Here is a 25,167-nt window from a genome sequence, read left to right as displayed (position 1 = left end):
TCTATAAGACACAACCACCTGTTGTGGCCCTTATCCAGCCCTTCTTTCCCCCATCAGGAAGTCATGGCCAGAAGAAGTTTTCCGTTCTGAGATGCTCCCTTCATTTTGCCAGAAGGACCCAATAAAGGATGTATTAATTGCGGGATTTTGTTTTCAGTATCACACAAAAATTGGTGGCTTTCACATTTTCATACCAAGGACAATACATTCTATTAATGTTTTATTTTTATATAATGTGTACTGTTTATTGTAAGCCTCCCAGAGACATAAGTTTTGGGTGGTACATAAATACATTAAATAAAATAAATCAATTGATAATGTAATTCTGCTCTTGGAATCTTATTTTCTCTCTCTCGGAGTAGTTCTTCAAACGGGCCACCATGCAAGCACATCACTTGGAGCATGTGCAGGCAAGGCATCAGTCTGGGCACTGCAGCCTTCCATAAAGATCAACTTTCAACATTTTAACGGGAGGGGAGCAGGCCATGCCCTTCCTTCTAGACGCCCTGATTGATTGGGTTGTGTCTCTCCAGTGGTGTTTCTGCCTTTCCCACTCTTGCAAATGTCAGGGGAACATCACTTTTCTAGCCTCCATACATTTTCTGCAGGGAAGAAAAATAAACCAGGCAAAAGAGGAAGCAATGTAGAACACAGACGTCAGTGATTGTTGTTGACGGTTGTTAATTTTCACCCCCAGTAGGTAAAGCAGCAGAGCACTAAGGAATGAGCACACACTCCCGTTCCAGAGTAGGTAGCAGAGGATGGTCTAGTTGTTGCAGCTCTTTAGAGAAAATGCATGGAGATTCTTGTTGAACTGAATACTAAGAATTGATTGGTGAAGTACACTTGGATAGGAAAGCCTAACCCTAATCTAAAGGCCAACATGATGAATAGGTAAGGAGGGAGACAGATGTTTCCATCGGTTCTCTAAGAGGAAAGGAAGGATTGAGTCTCATCAGCACAGGAAGTGCGGAAGAGTCAGATCAGGGCTCATAGAGTAGAGGCAGATAGAAGAGTTGAGGGAGACCCCCACTCACGACCTCTACTCCCAATGCCCCTAGTGGTCATCATTAGGATAGTTGGTGCAAGAGGTCGATGCACTGGAACTCCATCTCCAACAATTGTGACTGTGTGATTGGAAAGGCTGGTGCTACACAACCAAAAGAAACCCCCCTCCTCTCTCTGGATGAGCTGTTAGGGCACCCTTTGCCTCTTCCCAGGAATCTTGCTGGCCAGCTAATTGCTCAGCTAGGGAGGCATCTGCAGTCAGTGACATCTAGGACAATGAGGACTAGTCATCCTGAAGAGGTGATAACGCACAATGTAGCATTACAGTGTAAGGACTGGAGGGAGGACTAGGCCTCGCTTAGAGCCAAATCAAAGGGACCAGCTCAGAGGACTGGGCGGGATTCCTGGCTCCACCCCCAGCAGAAGCTCTGGTCTCCTGGTGAGTCTGTCCCAGGAGGAGAAGGAGGAGGAGGAGGACCCCGAGGAAGAAGCAGGCCGAGAGCTGCTGGGGAGATGGGAAGGCCGCAGCCTGTGAGGAAGAAGGACCAGGACATCCGTGCAAGGCCTCTGGAGGGAAGTGGTTCTTCTGTGAGGATCGCTGGGGATCTACATTGCCAGGTTACTGAGACCTCTCTCTGGTCATCTCTTTGGTGAAAAGTCCTTACTGCACCACTTTTCCTTGGAATCCGAAACGAAATCCTGGCTGCTCTGGGTCTGCCTTCGGCACCTGCCTTTGGAGGCCGAGGACTGCTCAGCCCTTGGGGGAGGGTTGGGCCCCTTAATCCCCCACCCCCAGGCACCGGATATGGGGAGCGTGTTTCCCCACATCAAAATAATACAGTGGATGGTGGCAGCAGCCTCCTGGGAACCCCTTCCGGGCAAGGATCCCACCCCAGTGAGGGAACTCCTCCCCGCTCCCCCTGGGCCTCTGGCAGGAGTCCTGACACACACACAGGAGGAAAGGGATCTGGCTTGGAAAGACCGGCTTCTTCCTGCCTGAGGGATGGTGAGTCCTCCTTGCTGCCTCTCTCTGTGGGCACCAGCCAGAACTGTGGGCAGCGAATGCCTTGTGCTGAATCCGTGTTGCCGTCCTGGTATGTTTTAAAGGGTTTCTTAGGGGGGTGGGGACAAACCATCCATCCCAGAGGGAGATAACTAGGAGGAGGATGGAAGGCACAGACAAGACCGAAGATCGGAAGTCTCCGTGAAGCCCGAGCTGTCCATTGATTGGAGTTACCATATCTCGACTTCTGCGAGACCTTTAGACTAACACTAGTGTCATCCCAATCTTGATTCTGAGATTGCCCTGGATGGACAAATGTTTCCAGGAGTCCAGATCTGCAGGGCTTGTGCCACCCCCACCCCTCATAGCCCACCAGGAGTCTAATGAAACTCCCTGGTTCTGCTTACTTCCCAGCACCGCAAAGACAGGGGAGTTGCTGAGCATCCATCAAGGCCCTTTCCATGCCTGGTGGGTCAGCAGCGGTGCAGCCACCTCCTTGACGAGAGCTGCTTTCTGTCGGTTTGGTTTACCTTTGGGGGGCTTCATCAAAAGGGAAGGTGGATTCTTCATTGCTTCCTGTGTTTGAAGCGGTGTCTGTGGTTAGGTTTGCCCTCACAACAAGCCTGTGAGGTAGGTTAGGCTGAGAAATGAGTGACTGGCCCAGAGTCACCCAATGAGCTTCATAGCTGAACAGGGATTTGAACTCGGGGCTCCCCAGTCCTAGTCCAACTCTACACCACACTGGCTCCAGTGTGGACAGCTATCGGATGCAGAAGTTGGCCATTCCTTCTCCTTGTCGCCTATGTGAGGAGGTGTGTCAAGCTGCACCTTTTCAGTCACTTCCCCATTGTAGACTTCTTGTTAGTCTTGTACTGCACTATCTCAACACTCGGTCCCAGTTTGTATGTTTCTGGAAGAGTGTGCTTGTCTGTGGCTGGATCCCATACCGCTCAAGGACGGGATATACAGGCGGTCCTCAGTATCCGGGAGGGTTCCATTCTCCGCTACAACCACCGATTCCGAAACGGCATATACCAAGGCATTAAGTCAATGAAAAAATTGCTGGGGAAATGGCCACAGAACGTTTAAAAGAGTGAAACAAAGCACCCTACTGTGCTCTGTGGGCACCCAGCTAGCCACCCACCCACCCCCGTCTTAGTCCTTTCCATTATTCAGCAATTTTTTTTGCACAAAATAGTGTTTTTAAAAACTTAATGAGCTCCCTTTTACAAAACGGCATCTGGAAATATTTTTGGAGGATATTTTCGGGCATCTCCATACCGTGGATACACAGAAATTAACCATTTCTTTTCCGTGTAAGCCGGGGTCGGGTGTCAATTGCCCGACCACGGATATGCTAAACCACAGATATAGGATCCATGGATAACTGGGTTTGAATTCAACCTGAGGACAACTTCAGCCATGCCCTTTTAATTCCACAATGCTCCCATGATCTCTGTAAAGAAGATCCAAAGCAGGCCCAGGGAATGAATGAAGGGGTTTCCTTTCTAGGGGTGTGCACGGAACCGCGGAGTTGCGGTCCGGCACTGGGGTGGGGGATTCTAAACAAGTTCGGGGGGGGGCTTTACTTACCCCTCAAGAATGCAGCCATATTTCTTGAAGTAAGCGGGCGGCATACCTCCCTGCCGCCCGCTTCATTCCCCCGCCTCCGCGGCTGCTACTGCTGCTACCTTTGAATCAATACGCAATCGGGCGGCAGGGTATCTCCCAGCCCCTGCCGCCCGGCTCTTCAATGCCCCCCGACTTCGCCTAAATGGCCCTGCCACCCCAGGACCCCTGCCGCCCCTTCCCTTCCCTTCCCATGTTCCCATTCTCAAGGGGTCGGCAGGAGAACTCCCCCGCCGACCCCGTCCCCTTCCCCAGGCGGCTGCACTCTAAAGTTAGAGCGGGCGGCGGGAGAGCTCTCAGCCGCCCGCTCGCTTCCCCGCTGCGGCGCTGCAAATGGCTTCTAGGAAGCCTTTAGCACGCCTGCGCAAAAGGCTTCCTAGAAGCCATTTGCAGCGCCGCAGCGGGGAAGCGAGCGGGCGGCTGAGAGCTCTCCCGCCGCCCGCTCTAACTTTAGAGCGCAGCCGCCTGGGGAAGGGGACGGGGTCGGCGGGGGAGTTCTCCTGCCGACCCCTTGAGAATGGGAACATAGGAAGGGAAGGGAAGGGGCGGCAGGGGTCCTGGGGCGGCAGGGCCATTTAGGCGAAGTCGGGGGGCATTGAAGAGCCGGGCGGCAGGGGCTGGGAGATACCCTGCCGCCCGATTGCGTATTGATTCAAAGGTAGCAGCAATAGCAGCCGCGGAGGCGGGGGAATGAAGCGGGCGGCAGGGAGGTATGCCGCCCGCTTACTTCAAGAAATATGGCTGCATTCTTGAGGGGTAAGTAAAGCCCCCCCCCGAACTTGTTTGGAATCCCCCCACCCGAACCAAAACCACGCGTGCCCGGACCGGTCTGGAGGCCTTTAGAATGGCCTCCGAACCGGTCCGTGCACATGACTATTCCTTTCATATCACCATCTCTGGAAGGGCCAAAACCGGTTCTGCTTTACAGGCAAGCCCTGTTCTCCATGGATCCTCCTACTTATAATGGCCAGGAGGCACGTTGGTGCTGGCCCTTTCTGGTCCTCTTCATGTAACCTCACTTAGCGACTTGGACAACTACGAAGCAAGAGAGTGTGAAGGGGGAGAAAAATGACACAGCACCGACAAAATGAAAGTGGAAAGGAGGGTGGGGAGAATTCCCCAGGTGCTGGTAGATTTTTCTAAATGTTGTTATTGGTATATTTTCACAAAATAGTTTTGGTGTTGCCTGTGTGCTAACAACAACAAAACCAGCTCACTGACTTCTAGCAGAGGTTTTTACTTTTTAATGGCATATTAGATAGATAGATAGATAGATACTGTAGATAGACAGATATTTTATTCACGACCCATGGTCAGCTTATAAAACAACTAAAAATGGGAGAATAAATAAATCCTACAAAAGATTAACAGTTGCTAGAAAATAATAAAACATCGGTCACATACAGTACCAATCAAAGACTTAACTAGCAATTGCTAACAAGAAATAGAAATAGAAACTAAAACTTCAGGAAGAACATACGCATGAAATAAAAAACTGACGTAACCACATAGCATTAGAGCAACACTTCGCGACCTTATATGTAATAGATGGAGATTGATCTGTCCAAAGATAAGAGACACAAAAGTCTTCTAAGCATCCTGGAGAGGGTGCCAGACAAGGAGATATCAGGGAGGGTCTTAACTCTCTGTAAAACAAACAACGGAGCAATACATGTTGGATGGTTTCAATCGCCCTATAACCACAAGGGCAGATTCTATCTTCCCTAGGTATACTCTTTATTCTCCCCACATGCACAACCGACAGGAGCAGGTCATACCTTGCTCTAAAGCAGGGCTGGGGAACCTTGGCCCTCCAGCTGTTTTTGATCTGGGATCGTGGAAAACTCGTGTTGCTTTTCATTATCCAGGATTCTCTGCTTCAGAGCCTGTAGAGCTTGATTATGGCTCAACAAAACCAGATAATCCATGGAGAATCCCAATGAAAGAATTTTAGCATGGATTGCCTGGGCCCAAGAAGATTGAAAACTATCAACCCAAATGGCCAAAATCCATCCTTGAGGAAAGAAGTTTATCCTAAGCCAAAATGCTAGGATCAACATCCAAGCTCTAGCCTCAATTCTCAGAATACCCAAATCAAATCTCAACATCACAGAATGAGCACACTTGGTGCTCTTAGTATTGTCCTAAGAAATTGATTTTGCACAGCCTCCAGGGGTTTATAAGAAGGATAGGGGCCCTACTGTGCGCCATACAGTGCCTGACTCCTAGCTTTGGTCTCCCTGGCTTCTCCAAGAGAGGGCTGAGAGAAATTCCTGCCTGTAGCCTTGGAGAAGCCACTGCCACTCTGTGTAGAAAATACTGAGCTAGATGGACTAATAGTCTGACTCAGTATATGGCAGCTTCCTAGGTTCCTAAGAGGACAGCATCCAACAGGGATGGTATCCTAATGGAGAATTACACAGAGAAAGCAAGAGTGTGTTGGTGTGTTGAAGAATTTGTGGCTTTGGAGATTACAAACTTGGTTCAGGGGTGTCCAGCATCTGCCACATTCTTCTCCAAATCTAACCTAAGAGAGGTAGGCTGCAGCATTGACTGCTAGGTGCCATCCACCAAAGTGAGAAGCACAGAGACTTGCATCGACCAGCATGCCTACCAGGCGGAGGAGAAAGGTGTGTGGGTCTGCTGGCCCTCCCCTCCGCTCTGCTCTTTGGCAACACAGGCTTGCGCGTGGGCTTCTTGTATGTTACTGCGGATGACACTTGCACAAAACCATTCATGATCTTCTCTTTTGTCTCCCTGACGCACCTCAAGGCTGTCAGACAGATCAAGGAGAGGGACAGTAAACACTTCTTTGCTTGTAACAACAGTTTCTAACTGAAGTCGAGGATTCCAATAGAAAAGGCTCTCTTCTAATGTGTTCCTTGGGATTCTCACTACTGAGTTTTGCATGGTGTCAAGACATGCTGCTCTCTGCTGGATTGACACCTCTTCCTGATCCGTCTGTTGTTTCTCATGTGGTACAAACGTGGTCACATCTTCAAGAGAAGTGTAGTTTTGTATTCCACAGCAGAGCAAATAATAGCAACTTCCTTACAGTACGTTCAATTGCAGACCTAATTCAAAAGGAGCATGGAAGTCTCCTGAGCAGAGACAAATGAAGAGGTTTATCTCTCCCTGCCTCCCTCCCTCCCTCCCTCTCGTAATGTCAAATACATCTCATGGACAGCATCAAAACTTCCATATGGCCTAGAAAGCTGGGCTTTGGAATATGTTGAAGACAATCTAACTAGCAGAAAAAACCAACAGTAGGATGTTGGTGCACGTGTTCCCAGGGTCGGTGCCAGACTCTTTTGCGCCCTAGGCAAACACATTGACACTCTACACTCTGCGCCCCCCTGATGTCTGAGGTCTGCACTCTGCTGCCTAGTTGGCCTAACGGTAGCACCGGGCCTGCTTGTTCTTCACAAGGGGGACACAGAACTGTAAGGCACTTGCATCTAGACCTGAAACTTGCTGAAGGTGCCTCCGATTAGAACACTCTTTGAAAGTGAAGATCCTTTTGACATGTAATCCTGAACCTGAGACAAGGAAACCCTCCAACAGAGGCCAGGCTGCTTGCTTCTTGCCAGTGATGATGAGAACTTGCTGCATCTCTCTGTGTGAACTAGCCAAAGGTATGAGCAGGGACTGACTGATGTTGAATACATGTTGTGGAGGAGGTGCCGACTGCTTTGGCTGCTAGCCCAACCAAAGTGGTCTCGCTTGGAGATCGGTCTCACCATGCCCCCAATCCCTCTTATCAATGCGAGTCTCCAGTTGTGATGGTGGGGTCCCTGAAGGAACCAGCAGCTTCACCACCCATGGGCCGGTGAGCATGGTGGCAGCCTGGTGTGGGATCACTTCAAGTTCTGCCTTAGTGACCATAGACATGCCGTCTGCACCTACTGAGTAGCAGGTACTGGGTAGTAGTGGGTAGTAGGTACGGTCTGCATCTACATGAGTCAGCAGGGGAAAGGACCCCAAGCGTCTTGGGACGATGATGGTGCTGCTGTACCTGCGACCCCTTTCACCCCCTTTCTCCTGCTGGCAGCAATGGTTCTGGCGTGCCCTCGGCTAGCAGCAGCAGCAGCTGCTGCTGCTCCCAAGCCTCCAGGATTCGAAGGGCACTTGCAATAGGGGGCGCCCACCACACAGGCCCTGCTAGGTCCTGGTTCTGACTTTGAAAGCCTTTCAGGGCTTGGCATCTGTCTACCTACAGACCCGCCTCTCCCTTTCCAGTTACATCCCTTCCGGTTAGATCGTCTCAGATGGCCCTTTTGTCGGTCCCTGGTTTCTGAGAGGTTTGGGGCTCTAGGACCCGGGAAAGGGCCTTTTCGGTTGCTTTCCCACTTCTTTGGAACACTCTTCTGGCTTCTGGGGGCACCAGAGCGGGTTGAGCATGATGGGTGCTACCCACCACCCAACCCACAGAGCAATTGGGAAATCAGGTGGTTTTTAATGATTTCTTTTTAATTGTGTCAGGGTCATTTCAGTCCATTGCCATACTGAGCCAGATAAAATTACATCTGGTGAGAGCTAGTCTCTCAGTTGGTTTTCTGGGAGGACTAGTCTTCCCATTGTTCAGCCTTTTCCTTCCCACTGTCAGCAAGGTGCCATTCACATTTTCAATGTCTTCTTTGTGGTTTTATTGCTGTTTTACAGCCCTGTAACGCCAGCCCCCACCAACAGGCACAGTTACCATCCACATCCCCAGTCAGCTGGTGTGACTCCACAGACCAAGACATGGGTGACAGAGCATTCCTTCCTCCCCAAAGTTTTGCCCAGCAGCCAGGCTAGGTTTTGCCATTTGGTAGCAAGGCGGCTGTCTTACCGATGGATTATTGACTTGTGCTGTAACCAATCAATGGTAGCCAGCCTTCATTCCAAAAGACGGTGTCCCACCCCTCTCTGTTTCTTTTTCCATTCCAGGTCTTAGGTCAGGAACCATTGAGTAGAGGGCCTTCCTCCACTCAGCCCAGGACATTCCCCAACACTTGCTGGCTTGCCATGATGCTCTGCTCTAGATGAGCTTCCGTGGGCTGGATCACCAGCCCTCCTCACACGATGAAATCTAAGATTTCTTCCTCCAGTGAAATGAAGCCAGCTCTGCCAATTAATCTCATAGCAGCAGTCCTGCACGTGGCCGTGTCCAGAGTCAACCAGCTGGACCCAGGGACGCAGGGATATTCTTATTGAGCTTTTTTTCTCCTGTGCCACAAACTCCTGCTGCTTCCACTCCCGGGCTACTTGTCCCATTTGAGACAACTTCAGAATCTTTTCTATGTAAGGATGCCACAGTTTTGCTTTGTCATAATATGTTCTATGAAGAAGGAAGAATTCAGTGTCAACTGAAAATCTCCTGGTTGGCCCCAACTGGAACCCGAAGCAAAGCGCTGTAGTGGTAACCAGTTCAGAAGATGGCGTTCCATCATTCCATCATTGGTTTCATTCAGAAAGACTGGCATGATGCTTTCTTCTCAAGTCAAGTCCCATGGTTGTCTTTTTCTAGAGTTACATGGCAAGCTAAAGAGTTTGGATATTATCCTGTAGGAAATGTAACTAAACTGGTTCAAGGTGTTTGAACTGGTTACCAAAACACTTTGGAAAGTGAATATTTGACCCCACACTGAACGGGAGAGTTCCAAAAGAATGACCAAGTTAGAAATGGTGTGACTCCCTGCACAGGTGGTTTCTTACTTTTCCTGGATTTAATGTATAAGCTCTTCTTCCAGGTTAATTGTGAGCACCCTTTCCCACTTCCATATGTCCTGGTGGTTTCTTGGCACAACTGGAATCAAACACAATACCACAATAAACATGAGTGCTTTTTCAATGTTGCATTCTCAAGACCGGTTGTCACTCATATACTCATGTCTGATCTTTTCTCCCCGCCCCCCATAGAACGAGAACATTGAGGCGCTCCAGAGGATGATCAGGGCTTTGCTGGAGGAGGCCCCCTCTGTCTGGAATTTAATCAGCATCTTGAAGGTAAGTGCAATGAAAGCCCTATTCAGACAGTCGGTAGTACATGTGTGCAGGTGTCTGAACACTGGTATGTGATTTTGTGTGCATGACTGTAGTTGCATTTGTTTTTAAAGTGAACCTGGGCACGGGCCCCTCACATGCCTGGTCCAGCTAGGAAGTGTCATGCAGTGCCTGAAAACAGGACTGCCTTTTGGTTACACGGTTTCCATTCACCCCTGAGCTCGTTCATGGTTCTTCTCTGCAACTTTGCCAGCTCTAACATAATCTGGCTGAGCTGGGCTGACCAGAACTGCACCCCATATGTCAAAGGTCTCTGCCCCAAAGCATTGGAGCAGCTGTCTCGACCCAATTCCTCAGCCAGAAGGAGGATGATGCACCATCTGGAAGCCTATTGGGCTACCTGTATTGCTGCCCCTCCTTCTGTTCTGCACTCCTTCCCTGCCCCATTGGCCCCAACTCCTGCCAATGTCTGCTTAAGGGTCGCATTCTCACCTTCTCCCTGCTCTCTTCTAGGTTGCGAAGAGTCTGCCTTTGCTGTAGGCAGATCTTTAAGTCCTCACCCACCAGTGACTCCGCCAAGGGCAAGCCCCCCAGAGGGAGGTTCTTTAAATGGAAACACCGCATTGAGCCTACTCCAGCACCACCTCCAACTCCCACAGGGGACTCCCCGGCAGTATCCGGAGTCACCATCGATGAGCAGGTGCCCCTGGTTGGGACTGGGGCCGACTCTTTGGGGAGGGTGGTACATCTAGTGCTTGGGAACCTGGCAGACTTGTGGGTCTGAATGAAAAGGCCTTTGGTGAGAAGTCGCTTCCCTTGGGGAGATGCTAATCTCTCATTATTCATATAGGCTGGCTGACTTGGGATGTAACCTCGAACTGGTAGCCCGCCTTAATTCCAAGAAAGGGAATCCCCATTTTTAAATTCCAAATGGGAATCAAAGTCCTTAAACCCACTCACCCCCGACTCTTCTTCCCTTCCAGATCTGACTACTGGGATCTGACTACTGGAGTGGAGAAAATGGAAAGAGCTGAGGTAGGGATCCATTCAGAAAAGGGCCTTCCTCCCTAGAGCCCAGGACATTTCTCTGAGAGTCATTTGCCCCATACGGGATCTGAAAGCTCCCACTCTCTGCTCTGATCCCTTTCCCACTTCTGCATTATCCCTGAGAGGCAGAAGCACAATATTCCATGGAGGGGGTGGGGTCCCCAGAAAGGACCTGAGAGCAGCCCACCAAGTAAGGGTGCACGCTCCATTTCCAGGAAGGCACGGAGAGTCCTTCATCTCTAACAGCTCAATGCTTCTAATATTCAGGTCATCCTCTGCTGGACTGAATTCTTGACGTCCATTATTGACGGTATTAAGGATGCCAAGTCCTGTGAAAGTGAGATGCTGTCGTATGAAAAAGACAAGGCTGTGGATGCCGTACTAGAGAGTGAGATGTGGCAGAGAATGGAAGATGATGACCAAGCGTAGGCTCAGTCAAAACCTGACTGCCAAAAGCGTGTGTTTGAGGCTGGTGCTATCCCAATGAAGTCCATGGGTACTGACCAACTCTCTTCTGCTCTTTGATCTCTGCCAGGAAATTATGGAGGACATCAAGAAGCATCCAGACCCTGGGTTTCTCTTGAGCCTCACCATGGACACTCTTACGGAACTCAGGTATGCTTATAGTCCACAGAGAAAGGGCAGTGGCAAACCAGGAAAGATCTGTAACTGGATCTCCCCCTTTTTAAAATATAGCTTTTAATTTGTTAAGTATTAGGGCCTTCTCCAAATCAGGTCCTTCCCAGACCGGGATTGAACCTTTTCAGGGAAAAGAGGAGAACCCATTACAGACCTTGCTGGGTTGCTATGTTCCTCTTCTTTAGAGGAGCTTCCATTGGCTGGATCACCAGTCCTTCTCACACTACAAAATATCATCTTTCTCCCTCCAGCAAAATGAAGCCAGCTCTGCCGTTCAATGTAAAAGCAGCCGTCCTGCACATGGCGGTGTCCGGGGTGGATCATCTGGACCCAGGGACCCAGGTAAATTCTTCTTGGGCTTTTTTCTCTTGCGAAGAAAACGTGATACCGCTGTCATTGTGAGTGATTTTTCAATGTTGTATTCTCAAGACCGGTTGTGTCTCCTACTCATGACTTATCTTCTCTTTCCCTCCTTGAAGGAGAAAATGGCATCCTTCAAGAAGATGCTCAGGGGGCTGCTGGAGGATGCCCCCTCTATCCAGGACACAATTGGCATCTTGAAGGTAAGTGAAATGGAAGCCCTATTCAGACATCGGGTAGTAGATGTGTGCAGGTGTCTGAACACTGGTATGTGATTTTGTGTGCATGAATGTAGTTGCATTTCTTTTCAAAGTGAACCTGGGCACGGGCCCCTCACAGGCCTGGTACAGAGAGGGAGTGTCAAGCAGTGCCTGTATTCAACATCATGAATGAATTCCTGTCCTTGTGTCCAGATCTGCACCTGTGCACTGTCCACTCATGGTCCGAGTGTGGAACATAAGGTGTGAATGGGGCTTCTGACTTTTGCCTCTCCAACATCCGAACGTGGCCTGACAGAAAGAGGCAGCAGACCCCATTCTCTTAGTTTACTGAAGATATGTCTAGGTCATTTCCCTATTAGAAGTCAACTGGCTGAGAAGACAGAGAAAACATCACTCCCATAAGCAACCTTCAGAAATGTTGAAGATCTTGTCAACTTTATTGGGGGGGGGTGTTTATATGGAATTAGATCATCCTTCGATTCCTTTGGGCCAGCAACCAAGGGATCTTCCTGTAGTGGGACAAATTCCTTCCGGGCTTAGCTCTCAGTAGCATGGCAAGGGATGATTTAGGCCAGTGCGATGACTCTGAGCTGCTGTTTCAACCCACAGGAGCTCCACAAGTACATCAACTCGGAGAAGCCCCGGCTGCAGACTCTGGGCCGAGAAGCCTACATTGATGCTCTGGCTCACGTGGCCAGACTGCCCAATGTGGAAGTAAGTACCCTGCTGTGGACATGGCTTCAGCATCCTCTGCTTCATCTTCTGCTTCAGCATCCTCTGTGGGACCCCTTGTCAAGTTCCAGGTTCAGAAGAAGACCTCCCAGTGGTCTTTGGTCACACGGGGGCTGCCGGGCAGCATACTTGCTGGAGAGAGGCTGTTTCCACTGGGGCTCACCGAATGCCCCTGGGGACAGCAGCAGGGGCAGGAGGAACAGAAGAGAGCTGGGTCCCCCCAGTGTCTCTTCCAGCTGCCCAGTGCCCAGAAGAGCCACGCTACATCTTTGGGAATCCTCAACTTTGTATCCAACTGGATCATCTTCAATTCTTAGCTGCTTTGGATATGGTGTCACATTGACATGAAAAGTACCATTTCCATCTCTATTTCTGCAGCTGGCCACATGGAAGGTTTTCTTTCACAAGGCAAAGGAGTTGGATCATCATGACATCCAGAGCACCATCAAAGGTAATGCCAATTTCCAGGGAATTGGGGAGCTCAAAACTGTCTCCTTGGAATTCCAGAATGGGCTTGAGCGACAAAGGTCATCGTTTGTCCAAAGAGCCCCAGTTTTGCTCTGACCTCTCTGTGGCAGGCCTCCCTAGTGGGCATGTCCCAAACTCCCAACCCCTCTCACAGGGGTAAAAACGGTTCTTGCAGGCAAAGACCTTGCAGCAAAACTGTGAGGTCTCGAAGCCATGCTTGCCTTCTGCTTTGTGAACCCCAAGGCAAAAAGTGACCCATTAGACCCTCCTCCATTTGTTCAACATGTATAAGTCCCTCCTTACCTAAATCAATTAACATCAGAATATTACTTCTTCTCTTCTCTTCTCTTCTCTTCTCTTCTCTTCTCTTCTCTTCTCTTCAGATGGCCTTGTCTTCGAGGACTTCCATGAAAAGGAGGATCTTTGTCTGATCGCCCATTTGCTTCCTTTTCTTTTTAATGCTCCTAAAGCTAGGAGAATAGCTGCCTGAAAGTATTATATGTTTTTAAGAATCATACATATCATACATATTACATAATTGATTTTAACAATGACTTTGAAATGGTTCTGTATTGTATTTTGTATTTCCTTCACCCCTCCCCCCTTTTTTGATCTGTTATGATTTAATTTTTTGTTTGTTTTATCTTAATAAATACTGTTTATTGTTCTTATTCTTATTTGCATTCTTATTCTTACTATTAGTGAAACTGCTATATATCTTGAATTTCTGCCCAGACATTTACAAAGCAACATAACAGCTGGGGGAAGCACCGTGCCTTGTAGAGGTGCACTAGGCAGAAATTCATCTGGGGCATCTCTAGTAAGTTGATTGGGAAAGCTGCAATTCTGGAATGTCTGCCTAGACACATCCCTCCCCAGCCCAATGTCCAGCTGAGAGATCAAGGCAAAGTGTGGCTGCATGGAGCCTCTTTTTGAAAGCCACCATACGCTCCCAGACTGTACAAAGTCTTGACAGCTTCTATGGTGCGGAATTTAACATGGCCACCTTCGCTTGGAATTTCCGTGCTTTTTAGAGTAGAACTGGAAATGGAAAGCATCTCAACTCTCATCTGAAAGAAGAGGTTTTTGGATGACTGGAGAACATTGAAGCCCTATTGAGTTGCTGTATCTAAAACGTTTCTGATCAGATCAGCTTAAAGTTAAAAGACGAGGCCACCTGAAAAGATGACACTACTTCCAAATGACAGTCAGGAGAGCGCTGAGGACTAATGCAGAGAACGAAGAAGGACCTAGTTTGGGGCCTTCTTATGTGGACCAGCTCAGTCTTTCTCCTATTCCAGTTGGACTACTACAAACATGATTCATCTCCCCAAAGGGAAGAACTTTCACAGCTCTTCCTTTTTAATGAAACTCTTACCTTCAGCATCATTTATCTCAACTAGAAATTAAAATGTCTTACTCCCTGAAGCATATCACACCATCTATAGATGGCAGAAGTAAGATTAAAGCAGCAATCCTAAACATAGCTGCTTGGAAGTAAATCCCTTTGAAATCAATAGGGCTTACGTTGAGTAAGCAAACTTCAGTTCAGGGCTGTAAGATCCAAAACATTCCAATTCACAGACTAGCCCAGTGGAGCAGAACTTCTCAATGATTCTATTGACAGGCTCTTGATCTTGCTTGATTTTGGGCTGCGTTGCGTGGAATCCGATCGAATCGGATTGCATAAGTCTATATACAGTGACGTTATGAAGAGGTTTGTAGAGAAGAGGTTGCAGAGGAGCTCTGTACTGACAGCAGTGCTGCTGGATGATAGTCTTGACATAGCATCTTTGATTGTACACACCATTTTCTTGGTGGGGTTAATCTGCACCTAACTGGGTGAGTCATGATAGCTGCTGTTTTACCAGTGGGCAGGCAGGATCACAGTGTGACTTGCTCAAGACCACCCGTGAGTTTATGGCTGAGCACAGATGTCAGCCGGGGTCCAGATCAACACTGCTGCCCCACCCCACCCCCTGCCCCATTACATTTATACCCCACTCTTCCTCCCTGAGGGTAGAGTTCTCCATGTTATCCTTGCAACAGCCTTCTGAGGTAGGCTAGGCGGAGAATAGTGACTGGCCCACGGCCACCCAGTGTGTTTCATGGCTGAAAGAGAATCTGAAGCCAGGAGAGGTGGCTCAGTCATGCCTTATGAGAGGCTGTCTCCACAGGAGCACCAATGGCCATAGGGCTGGATTTGGGGCTTGCTCCTGCTCTCAGTTTACAATCCTGCTGGAGGCTCAGCACTTGATTAGACAAGAGGACATCTGGAACTTGGTGATGCTAGAACGCCCTCTTTATTTCCTGCTGAGACATTGAACAGCTGGCAACAGACCTTTATGACCAATTCAGGTTTTCTGTTAGGCGACAACTCCAGAAGAGCATTCCTTCCGTGACTGGCACTAGCTTCTCCCTTGTGCTTCTTTTTAGATTGCGAGCTCTTTGGGGGACAGGGGGACACTTTCTTCTCCTTTTTGTATGTAAACCACTTTGAGAACAGTTGTGTTGAAACATGAGATATAAATAAGATAAATAGTTGTTTGCTTCTGTATTCCATTTCTCAACATCCTTCCTTCACAGAGGGGGGAAATGCCAGTTGGACTTCCAAGGAGACCCTGACCTGGATGAAGCTGGCTCAGTTTTGAACAATATCATGGCTTGGGTTTCCCCCCGAACAACTTGAGTTGCCCCCCGTAACATCACGAGCTTGTGACGATCTCTAAACTGCACAGGCGTGCATCTCAGTTGCTTCAAGACACTCAGTTGCTTCAAGACACCATACCTCCCCCCTTGCTGCCACCCCTCAGCCACCATTAGAGTCTTTGGTTTGGTTTTTTAATGGACCTTTGGTGGGGTGGGCCCCCAAAGGAAGTTTTGGGGAGCCTCGCATGGGGGTGGGGGCTTGTGGCTGGGCGGTCCGGATGCCCAAATTACCTTGTTGTGCCCCTAGAAGGATCTGCTCTGCTGCTAACACCAGACATGGATCTCCTGACCAATGACCCGTTTAACCACTGCCACCAAGTAGACTTGTGTGTTCTAGACTGAATCTACCGCAATGGCCTTCCAACCTTCCATTGCAAAAGCAAACTTCTTTCAAGGTAGTAAAGCCTATAGGCGTGGGGTGGAGTCCACAGATGCTATAATTTTCCTTTCGCTATCACAAGAAATCTGACTTTGTAATTAGTTCACTTCAAGGTTGTTTCACACGTTCAGTAAAAACAACAACAACAGCAGCAACCAAAAGAGCAAAAGGAACAGACAAAATGTGGTCAAAAACGCATCCAAGATAGATAGATCTCTGTCTTAGCATGTGGTTATGAAATGTCTTGGTTTGATGTCCGGTCACAACATAGCTATGCATCTTATTGATCTTATTAGCAAGGTGCCAAAAGGAAGCTACCCACACCAGTTACAGAGTAGAGTGCAGAGTTGAGTTGTTGCCATTATGTGAAGAACTCGCATGGAGATTGTTGTACAATCTAAACAAAAAAGATGTATTGGTGAAGTACAATTAGAGAGGGGAAACCTAGTCCTATCTATCAGCTACATAATGAATAGGAAGGGAGAGAGAGATGTTTCCATCTACTCTCTAAGAGGAAAGGAAGAGGACTGACTCTTGACTGGAAATACCTGAGGAGTCGAGGCAGGGGCCATAGAGTAGAGGAAAGCAGGGACAGGTAAGGAGACCCTCACTAACTACCTCTACTCCCAGTACCCCAAGTGGTCATTAGGAGAGCTGGTGAAAAAGCTCGATGCACTGGAACTCCATCTCCAACTCGAAGAGTAGTAGCTTCTTTACAGTAAGTGCAATTTCTGACATAATTCCAAAGGAGCATGGGAGTCTCTTGTGCAGAGTTGAATCTCTCTCTCTCTCTCTCTCTCTCTCTCTCTCTCTCTCTCTCTCTCCATCAAAGTTTCATGGTCAGCATCAAAACTTCCATTTGATCTAGAAAGCTGGGCTTTGGAACATGTTCATGACCATCTAACTAGCCTGGGACAAGTTTACCCTGTAGCAGAGGCCTGTACAGAGCAAGCCAGGCTGCACATGGGATATCTCGAGCTGTTTGATGTGGCTTGTCATGCACAGAAATCACGCTTGATGTGGAAGAGGGGAGTGGACTTCAATGTTCTAATCAAAGACCTGCATCTGAGCTGGCACAATACAAGCGCCATTTGCTATTCTCTTATAATGAGCCAGCCCTGTTGGTATCCCAGGTATATTTTGGTGTACTTAAGCTTTGCCCATATATGGCAAAGCTTTTCTGCAAGCAAATCAGAGTGTGAAAGTTCAGACCAGATACTGGTGGTCACCAGGGAGCTGTTGCTGAAAACGGCCTCCAAGAGGCTGTTGTTGGGGTTTGTGATTATTTAGCAAAGCACCAAGGAAGCTAACAGGCATTGGAGAAGATCCTTTATCTTCTGCCTCTGGTGGAGAAGGAATGCCCCACCCCCTTCTCTTTTGTATTTGGATGCCAGGGTAATAGGAGATGTTTCCGCGTTCCTTCACCTCTCTTTCCTTGTTCCGGTGCTGTACAGTCTCATGGCTATCTTGTTTTTCCTCACATGTAATAATCAAGTCAACAACCGAAGTCAGGATGTAAGTCCATCTATTGTCTCTCAATCTGGAATATAGGCGGGGGTCAGCTTTTCCTTCCATCAACCCCTCCTTAAGTAGCAGTTGATTTCGTTTCTCATTCCACACTCTGCCTGCTTCTTTGAAGCCATAGATGCTTCTTTCTGGTTTGGACACAAGCTGCCCCTTCTTTCTAAGTACCTCCCAGCCTGGTGGCTATTGCATAGAGATGTCTTCCTTGATTTCTCCATGAAGGAAGGCAGTCTTTACATTCATGTCTTCAACTTGCATTTTTCTGGCCGCTGCTATGCTGAGCAGTGTCCTCATTGAAGTGTATGTCACAAGTGGTGCAAAGGTCCCATTGTAGTCCTCACCATAGATCTGGGAGTATCCCTCGACTACTTGCCTCGCCTTGTAGCGCTCTGCCTCCCCTTCTGCATCCTGCTTGACTCTGAAGACCCACTTGCATCCCGCAGTCTTTCTTCCTGTGGGCATTGACACGTCTTCAAGTCTCCTTTTGGTGCAGGGAATCAATTCCTTCGAATGCTGCTTATCTCCATGTCTCACCTTGTGTCAGCTGGCATCTTTTCTTTCTCTCGCCATGTGGTGGGTTCTTGTAGCTCTCCTCCTTTGGTCACGAGTGAGAACCTTTTGGGTGAAAATCTGTATCCCCTTCTGAACCTCCTTCTGGTTGTGGCACAGATTCTTCGGCTTCACGGTCTGGCTCTTGCATCGTGAGACATCTTGCCTCTTTCACCTGGATCTCTGGCACAGGTTCTGGCACATCATCCCTAGTTGGCCCTTGTCTCTCCTCAAAAGACACCACATTGCAGATCCTGACCTCTCCATTTGTACGATCAAAGGTTCTCTATCCCTTTTGGCCAGGCGAATATCTAACCAACACTCCCAGTTCACAGTTGCGATTGAGTTTGGTTCTCCTGGCCTTTGGGATGTATGCATAAGCTTTCGATCCAAACATGTTGGCATGCTTTAGAGAGGGTTTGTGCCCAAGCCATCGTTCAGATGGTGTCTTGTCTGTTGCTTTGGCTAGCAATCTGAGTTGCAAGGACTTAGGAACACATGGGAAGCTGCCATAGACTGAGACAGACCACAGGACCATCTAGCTCAGTATTGTCTGCACAGACTGGCAGCGGCTTCTCCAAGGTTGGGAGAAGGTTGGGCTCCACCCTGCTTGCATATGAATGGGAGGCTAGCACTGTAAGAGATTCCCCTTAGGGGATGGAGCCGCTCTGGGAAGAGCAGAAGGTTCCAAGTCCCCTCCCTGGCTTCTCCAAGATAGGACTGAGAGAGATTCCTGCCTGCAACGTTGGAGAAGTCGTTGCCGGTCTGTGTAGACAATACTGAGCTAGATGAACCAATGGTCTGACTCAGGAGATGGCAGCTTCCTATGTTTCTATGACAGCAGAATGTATGAGCTCCAAAGGACACTGTGACTCTGTCTGTGTCTGTGCAGAAAAGCTGGGTCTCACCCCTTGATTAAGTCAGCAACACTGACCCCTTGTGGCAGCTTCTCTGCATGACTCCACTTTAAAGTCCTTCCTAATGCCATTTCCCCCAAGCTCATTTATCACATGGATTTGCCTATGTGCTAGTCTTTTAGGCCATATGGTCGAAAAGTTCTTGTGTTTGCATGAGGCTGCAAGCCTGGCCTGTTCAGTTACACAGTCCAATTGAAAAAGCACATCTTTATGCATATAGGCTGTCATCATGAAATCATCCTTCTTAGCTGATGTAGCAAACTTTGTCCTGCAAAGTCACTTTGCAGCTTTGATTGAGTCCATCTCTCACAGAGGTCAAGTTACTCTCCATATCAGGGACTAAGAGGGCATCTTGGATCAAAATCAAATCTCTCTCTCTCTCTCTCTCTCTCTCTCTCTCTCTGCTGTTTCAATCCAACCTGCTGTTTGCTTCTCTGTCTGTGAGAAATGGGTGTCCTCCTTTCTATTGTGTAGACAGACTGTCAGTCATCTCTGGAGCTATTCTGACCAGGTTTTCCTCCTCTAGGTTTCTTTCAGCAGTTGCCACCTTTAGGATCTGGGCAATGAGCATTCAAGCCTGGAGCACGTGCCTTTCCTGAGAGAAGTCCACCATCAAGTGTGTCATGTTGTCACTCACGTTGGGGTTCAAAGGGGTTCAAAAGCTGGTGCCATTGGGACTCTGAAGAGCAGACATCAGGAAACAGACTTCCCCAAGTCTTCAAACGTCATCAGGCAATGGCTATGCTGTTCACCATAATATCAGTTGTCAGCTCTACAGCCCTATGAAAGCAATGTAGCTGCAGCTTATAGCAGCGAGCAATGTTGGTATCCAAGCAGTTGTGGAAAGCTAAACAACACTTGAGATTGACCCTCATGGTTGCCCACTTGCCCTTTTTAGGACAGGGAACTCCCTCTACTTGTAAACCTAAGGAGCTGGTGAGGCCTCAGCCGTTAAGAGTTCAGAAAACTTTCGCTCTCCACCTAGAAGAGACATCCCACTTCTCAGAGAAGTTTAAGGTCACCCCTTCAAACCTGCACATACACTTCACTCAAGCCATTTCCAGACTTCTCTTCCTTGGGTCTGCACCCAAACGGACCAACTCCAGCATCCATGAACTCATTCTTCTACCTGAATATTGCACACACACCCTCCAGCTATGACTGATGCATGGCCTCCAAGCAGGTTTTGAAATACGACTCCTCCTGGCCCAGCCCCTGCTCTCGGGATCAGAACTCAATCCAAATCTATACGGACTTTCTCCATACTGGTTCTCTAGCTTGTGAGTGGTAGCTGTATGTCACGTCTCAGTCCTTCTCCTGCTTTCCTGCTGCCTGCCACTTGTGAGGAGACCTGCTTGGCACCAATGGACCAGGGTCAGTACTACCCTCCTGGCCCTCTACATTTCCTCGCCCCCTTTCCTTTCTTCCCTTTCATATGGTGTTCCTCAGGGCTCCATATTAGATGAGGGATACAAGAGAGGCCTTGTTTTTCTCTGCTGAACATTGCTGGCACTTTGCATGGGGCACCTGGTGAGAGGCAGCATGGAGAAGACAAGGGGCTGCCTCTCTGTGGTTGACTGCTGCGCTATTACGTCAGTAGCCTCCTCCCTCCTTCACTTCCACGGGGTCTCCTCCTCTCCAAGCATGGGAAGGAGAGCCCTGCTGTTCCCCAAACAAGAGGGTCCAGAGGGAAGCCAGGCAGCTGTTCAGAGCTTCCTTCCACTTGGGGCATCAGCTCTTGGCTTTGAGACTCGGAGGGAGGGAGGGAGGGAGGGAGGGAGGGAGGGAGGGAGAATCCTGCTGCTGCCTCTTCCGCCACCCTCCGCTGAATAATGCCAAAGTCAGCGATGAAGAGGCAGAGTGGAGAAGGCTAAGCAGCCACCGACCTGCTCCACGCTGCCTCCTGGCAGGCAAGTGACAGCATCGCCACACTCTGGAAAGAGCAGAGAGCAGTGGCCAGAGGGCAGAGCCAGCAAAGTGATGTGTGTCCCCTCAGGTGAGAATCAGTGTCAGGATTGCGCTGAAGGAAGGAGTCCCCGTGTCCAGCTGAAACAAGAGCACATCCCAGCAACCAAGGTGGCTCTCGGGATGAATGGCAGTGGGTGGAGGTGGAGGGGTCTGCTCTGAGGGGCCTGTGGTGGTGGTTTTGCTTTCAACATGGTGGGGAAGAGAATCCTCTGATTTCTCAGATCAACAGACATATGAACAGGAAGGGTGAGGTTTGGAAGAACTTCTTCTACTACTACTACTACTACTACTACTACTACTATTGATATACCGCTTTTCGACACAAGTTTCCAAAGCAGTTTAAGTGGAGTAAGAATAAAGGAATAAAGATGGCTCCCTGCCCCCAAAGGCTCACAATCTACAGAGGAACCTAAGATTGACACCAGCAACCACCACTGGAGGGTTACTGGGCAGGGGGTGGGTAGGGCCAACTGCTCCCCCGTGCGGCCTCTGTTCAATAAAGAGAATCAGCCCTTTGAAAAGGTGCCTCTTTGCCCGCTTGGCAGGGGATGCCTCCTAGTCCTGAAGCAACCACTAGAGGCAAGAGGACCAATGGCCATTGCTGAGGCTCATGACACATCCTCTTTTATGACACCTCCGGGGCTCAGCTGCTCTTTGTGGGTGAGTTAGGCGAGGAGGGAGGAGGCGAGGTGGAGAGGAGTTGGAGAGATAGCAAGGAAAGAGTGTATTAGCGAGTCCGTTTCTGTTTCTGTTTCTGTTTATCCATCTATTTATTCATCTATTTGTTTCTTTATCCATTTATTTATTCATCGATTTATCCATTTATTTATCCATTCAGTATTACAGTTAGTGTTAGTGTTTGTTATTTTGTTGCTTGTTGTTTGTTGTTTGTTTGGGGTGGTTTTGGGAGGGATCTAGGGGGGGAGGGAGGGACAGTCAGCTTTTAGGAACAGGAGGGATAGTTAGTCAGGGGGGAATAGTTAGACAGGGAGGGAAATGGGGGAGAAGATGAGAAAATACGTCTTCGCACGGTGAGTAGGATTCCATAACAGCTTTGCCTTGCTCCCTCTATTCCCGGACAGGTCTGACTAGAGACCCCCGCCTGCCTGCCTGCCTGCCCGGCTGCCCGATTAGGAAGGGCACCAGCTCTGAAGATGCCTACTGTGACGTGCTTCACGGAGGTCCCGATTGTAGGGGGGAATAATTGAATCAATCCCTCCTTTAGCAGAGTAACCCGATTAAATGAGCTCAGAGTAGAGGAGGAGGCTGGGTCGCAAGCAGGAGGAGAGGGCTGGAGCGCCTAGGAGTGTGCAGTCCGGCACCAGCAGCACCACCTCTAAGTTCAGCTGCCTGGTGTCCCTGGCAGTGCCTTCGGAGCCTGTAATTCTGCCTCCGTGTTCCACCCCTCCGCACCTTTGCGGGCCTTTTCTGCATCTTTCCCAGCTCTAACATAATCTGGCTGAACTGGGCTGACCAGAACTGCACCCCATATGTCAAAGGTCTCTGCCCCAAAGCGTTGGAGCATCTGTCTCGACCCAATTCCTCAGCCAGAAGGAGGATGGTGCACCATCTGGAAGCCTATTGGGCTACCTGTATTGCTGCCCCTCCTTCTGTTCTGCACTCCTTCCCTGCCCCATTGGCCCCCTCTCCTGCCAATGTCTGCTTAAAGGTCGCATTCTCACCTTCTCCCTGCTCTCTTCTAGGTTGCGAAGAGTCTGCAGATGCTGCAGAAAGTTCTTTAAGACCTCCCCCCCCAGTGACTCCGAAAAGGGCAAGCCCCCCAGAGGGAGGTTCTGGCCACGAAGCAAGCGGGTTGAGCCGACTCCAGCGCCACCGCCAACTCCCTCAGGAGGCACCCCAGCCATCTCCGGAGTCACCATCGGTGAGGACGTGCCCCAGGCTCCTGGGGAATGGTTGGGACTGGGGCTGAGCCTTTGGGGAAGGTGAGCCAGCTGGTGCTTGGGAGCCCGGGAGCCAGCCTGAGTGCCAACAAAGGGAATTCCCATTGGTTAATTCCTCATGGGAATTCAAGTCCTGAATCCCCCCTCCCTTCCCATTCTTCTTCCCTTCCAGGTCTGACAACTGTCATGGAGGAAATGGACAGAGCTGAGGTAGGGAACCTTTGAGTAGAGGGCCTTCCTCCACAGAGCTCAAGACAACTCTGTGAGAGGCATTTCTTCCATCCGGGATCTGGGAGCACCCACTCTCTGCTCTGATCCTTTTCCCAGTTCTGCACTCTCCCTGAGAAGCAGTAGCTGCAGGATATTCCATGGAGCAGGTGGTGTCCCCAGAAAGGAGTTGAGAGCAGCCCACCAAGTCAGGGTGCCCGCTCCATTTGCAGGAAGGCACGGAGAGTCCTTCCATCACTAACAGTTCAGTGCTTTTAATTTTCAGGTCATCTTCAGCTGGACCCAGTTCCTGTCCGCAGTAATAGAAGACGTCAAAGAAGTCAGTTCGCAGGGTGGTCAACTCCTGACCTATGATAAGAATGAGGCTGCGGAAGCCGTACTTGTGAGTGAGATGTGGCAGAGAATGGAAGGGAATGCCCAAGCGAGGGCTCAGTCCAAAGTGTGTGTTTGGGGGTGGAGCTATCCCAAGGAAGTCCGTGGGTAGTGACCAACTCTCTTCTGCTCTTTGATCTCTGCCAGGAAATTATGGAGGATGTCAAAAAGCATCCGGACCCTGGGTTCCTGCTGAGGTTAAGCCTGGACACCGTCACGGAACTCACGTATGCTTATAGCCCACGGGGATTAAATAGGAGGGGGTTGTGTCAGGAAAGGGCTGTGGCAAACCAGGCCAGATCTGTAACTGGATCTCCCCTTTCCCAAAAGATGGCCATTGAAGTGAAGGTTTTTCTTTTAGAAACAAATCTTCTTAAGTACTATGGCCTTTTGCGAACCAGGGCCTCCCCAGATGGGGATTGGTCATTTTTGGAAAAGAGAAGGGAAACCATCACAGACCTGTCGTCGTTTTTCACGCTTGCTGGGTTGCCATGTTCCTCTTCTCTAGAGGAGCTTCCATTGGCTGGATCACCAGCCCTCCTCACACTACGAAATCTCATCTTTCTCCCTCCAGCAAAATGAAGCCGCCTATGCCCTTCAATCTCAAGGCAGCAGTCCTCAACGTGGCGGTGTCTGGGCTGAACCAAGTGGACCCAGGGACCCAGGTAAATTCTTCTTGGGCTTTTTCCTCTTGCGAAGAAAAGGTGATACCACTGTCAGTACCAGTGATTTTTCAATGTTGTATTCTCAAGACCGGTTGTGCCTCCTACTCATGACTGATCTTCTCTTTCCCCCTCGAAGGAGACAATGGCATCCTTTAAGAAGATGCTCAGGGGGTTGCTGGAGGAGGCCCCCTCTGTCTACAGCACCATTGGCATCTTGAAGGTAAGCGCAATGAAAGCCCTATTGGGACATTAGGTAGCAGATGCGTGCAGGTGTCTGAACGCTGACATGATTTTGTCTGCATGACTGTAGTTGCATTTCTTTTCAAAGTGAACCTGGGCACGGGCCCCTCACAGGCCTGGTACAGAGAGGGAGTGTCAAGCAGTGCCTGTATTCAACAGCATGTATGAATTGCAGTCCCTGTGTCCAGATCTGCCCCTGTGCACTCTCCACTCGTGGTCCGAGTGTGCAACATAAGGTGTGAATGGGGCTTCTGTCTTCATCCTCTCCGACATCCGAACGTGGCCTGACAGAAAGAGGCAGCAGACCCCATCCTCTTAGTTTATTGAAGATACATCTAGGTCACTTCCTTATTAGAAGCCAACTGGCTGAGAAGACAGAGAAAACCATCACTCCCATAAGCAACTTTCAGGAATATTGAAGATCTTGTCAACTTTATTGGGGGGGGGGATGTTTATATGGAATTAGATCCTCCTTAGACTCCTTTGGGACACAAGCAAGGGATGTTCCTGTAGTGGAACAAATTCCTACTGCGCTTAGCTCTCAGTAGCATGGCAAGGGATGATTTAGGCCAGTGCAATGACTCTGAGCTGCTGTTTCAACCCACAGGAGCTCCACAGGTATA

The 25,167-nt window shown here is 49.3% G+C and overlaps 1 protein-coding gene across 7 annotated transcripts; it reads left to right on the top strand.

Moving 5' to 3' along the window:
• The first annotated feature begins 794 nt into the window (after positions 1–794).
• Positions 795–13,763, top strand: LOC128341522 (uncharacterized). 7 transcript variants are annotated; one of them, XM_053287761.1, is made up of 9 exons: positions 796–1,626; positions 9,542–9,628; positions 10,139–10,660; positions 11,208–11,287; positions 11,563–11,653; positions 11,791–11,874; positions 12,502–12,606; positions 13,003–13,075; positions 13,476–13,763. In XM_053287761.1, exons 3-9 carry the CDS (start codon positions 10,556–10,558, stop codon positions 13,580–13,582), a joined length of 645 nt encoding a protein of 214 aa, XP_053143736.1. In that variant the 5' UTR covers positions 796–1,626; positions 9,542–9,628; positions 10,139–10,555; the 3' UTR covers positions 13,583–13,763. The 7 variants fall into 7 exon arrangements, with proteins under 7 accessions (XP_053143730.1, XP_053143731.1, XP_053143733.1 ...); XM_053287755.1 differs by lacking the exons at positions 13,003–13,075; positions 13,476–13,763 and having other exon boundaries at positions 795–1,626; positions 10,139–10,325; positions 10,609–10,660; positions 12,502–12,977; XM_053287756.1 differs by lacking the exons at positions 13,003–13,075; positions 13,476–13,763 and having other exon boundaries at positions 795–1,626; positions 10,609–10,660; positions 12,502–12,977.
• The last annotated feature ends 11,404 nt before the right edge of the window (positions 13,764–25,167 follow it).

The sequence above is a fragment of the Hemicordylus capensis genome, chromosome 2 (assembly GCF_027244095.1).
Source record: "Hemicordylus capensis ecotype Gifberg chromosome 2, rHemCap1.1.pri, whole genome shotgun sequence".
NCBI classification, from domain to species: Eukaryota; Metazoa; Chordata; class Lepidosauria; order Squamata; family Cordylidae; genus Hemicordylus; species Hemicordylus capensis.
The sequence above is the reverse complement of the archived record's forward strand: the minus strand, read 5'-3'. Positions and strand labels throughout refer to the sequence as shown.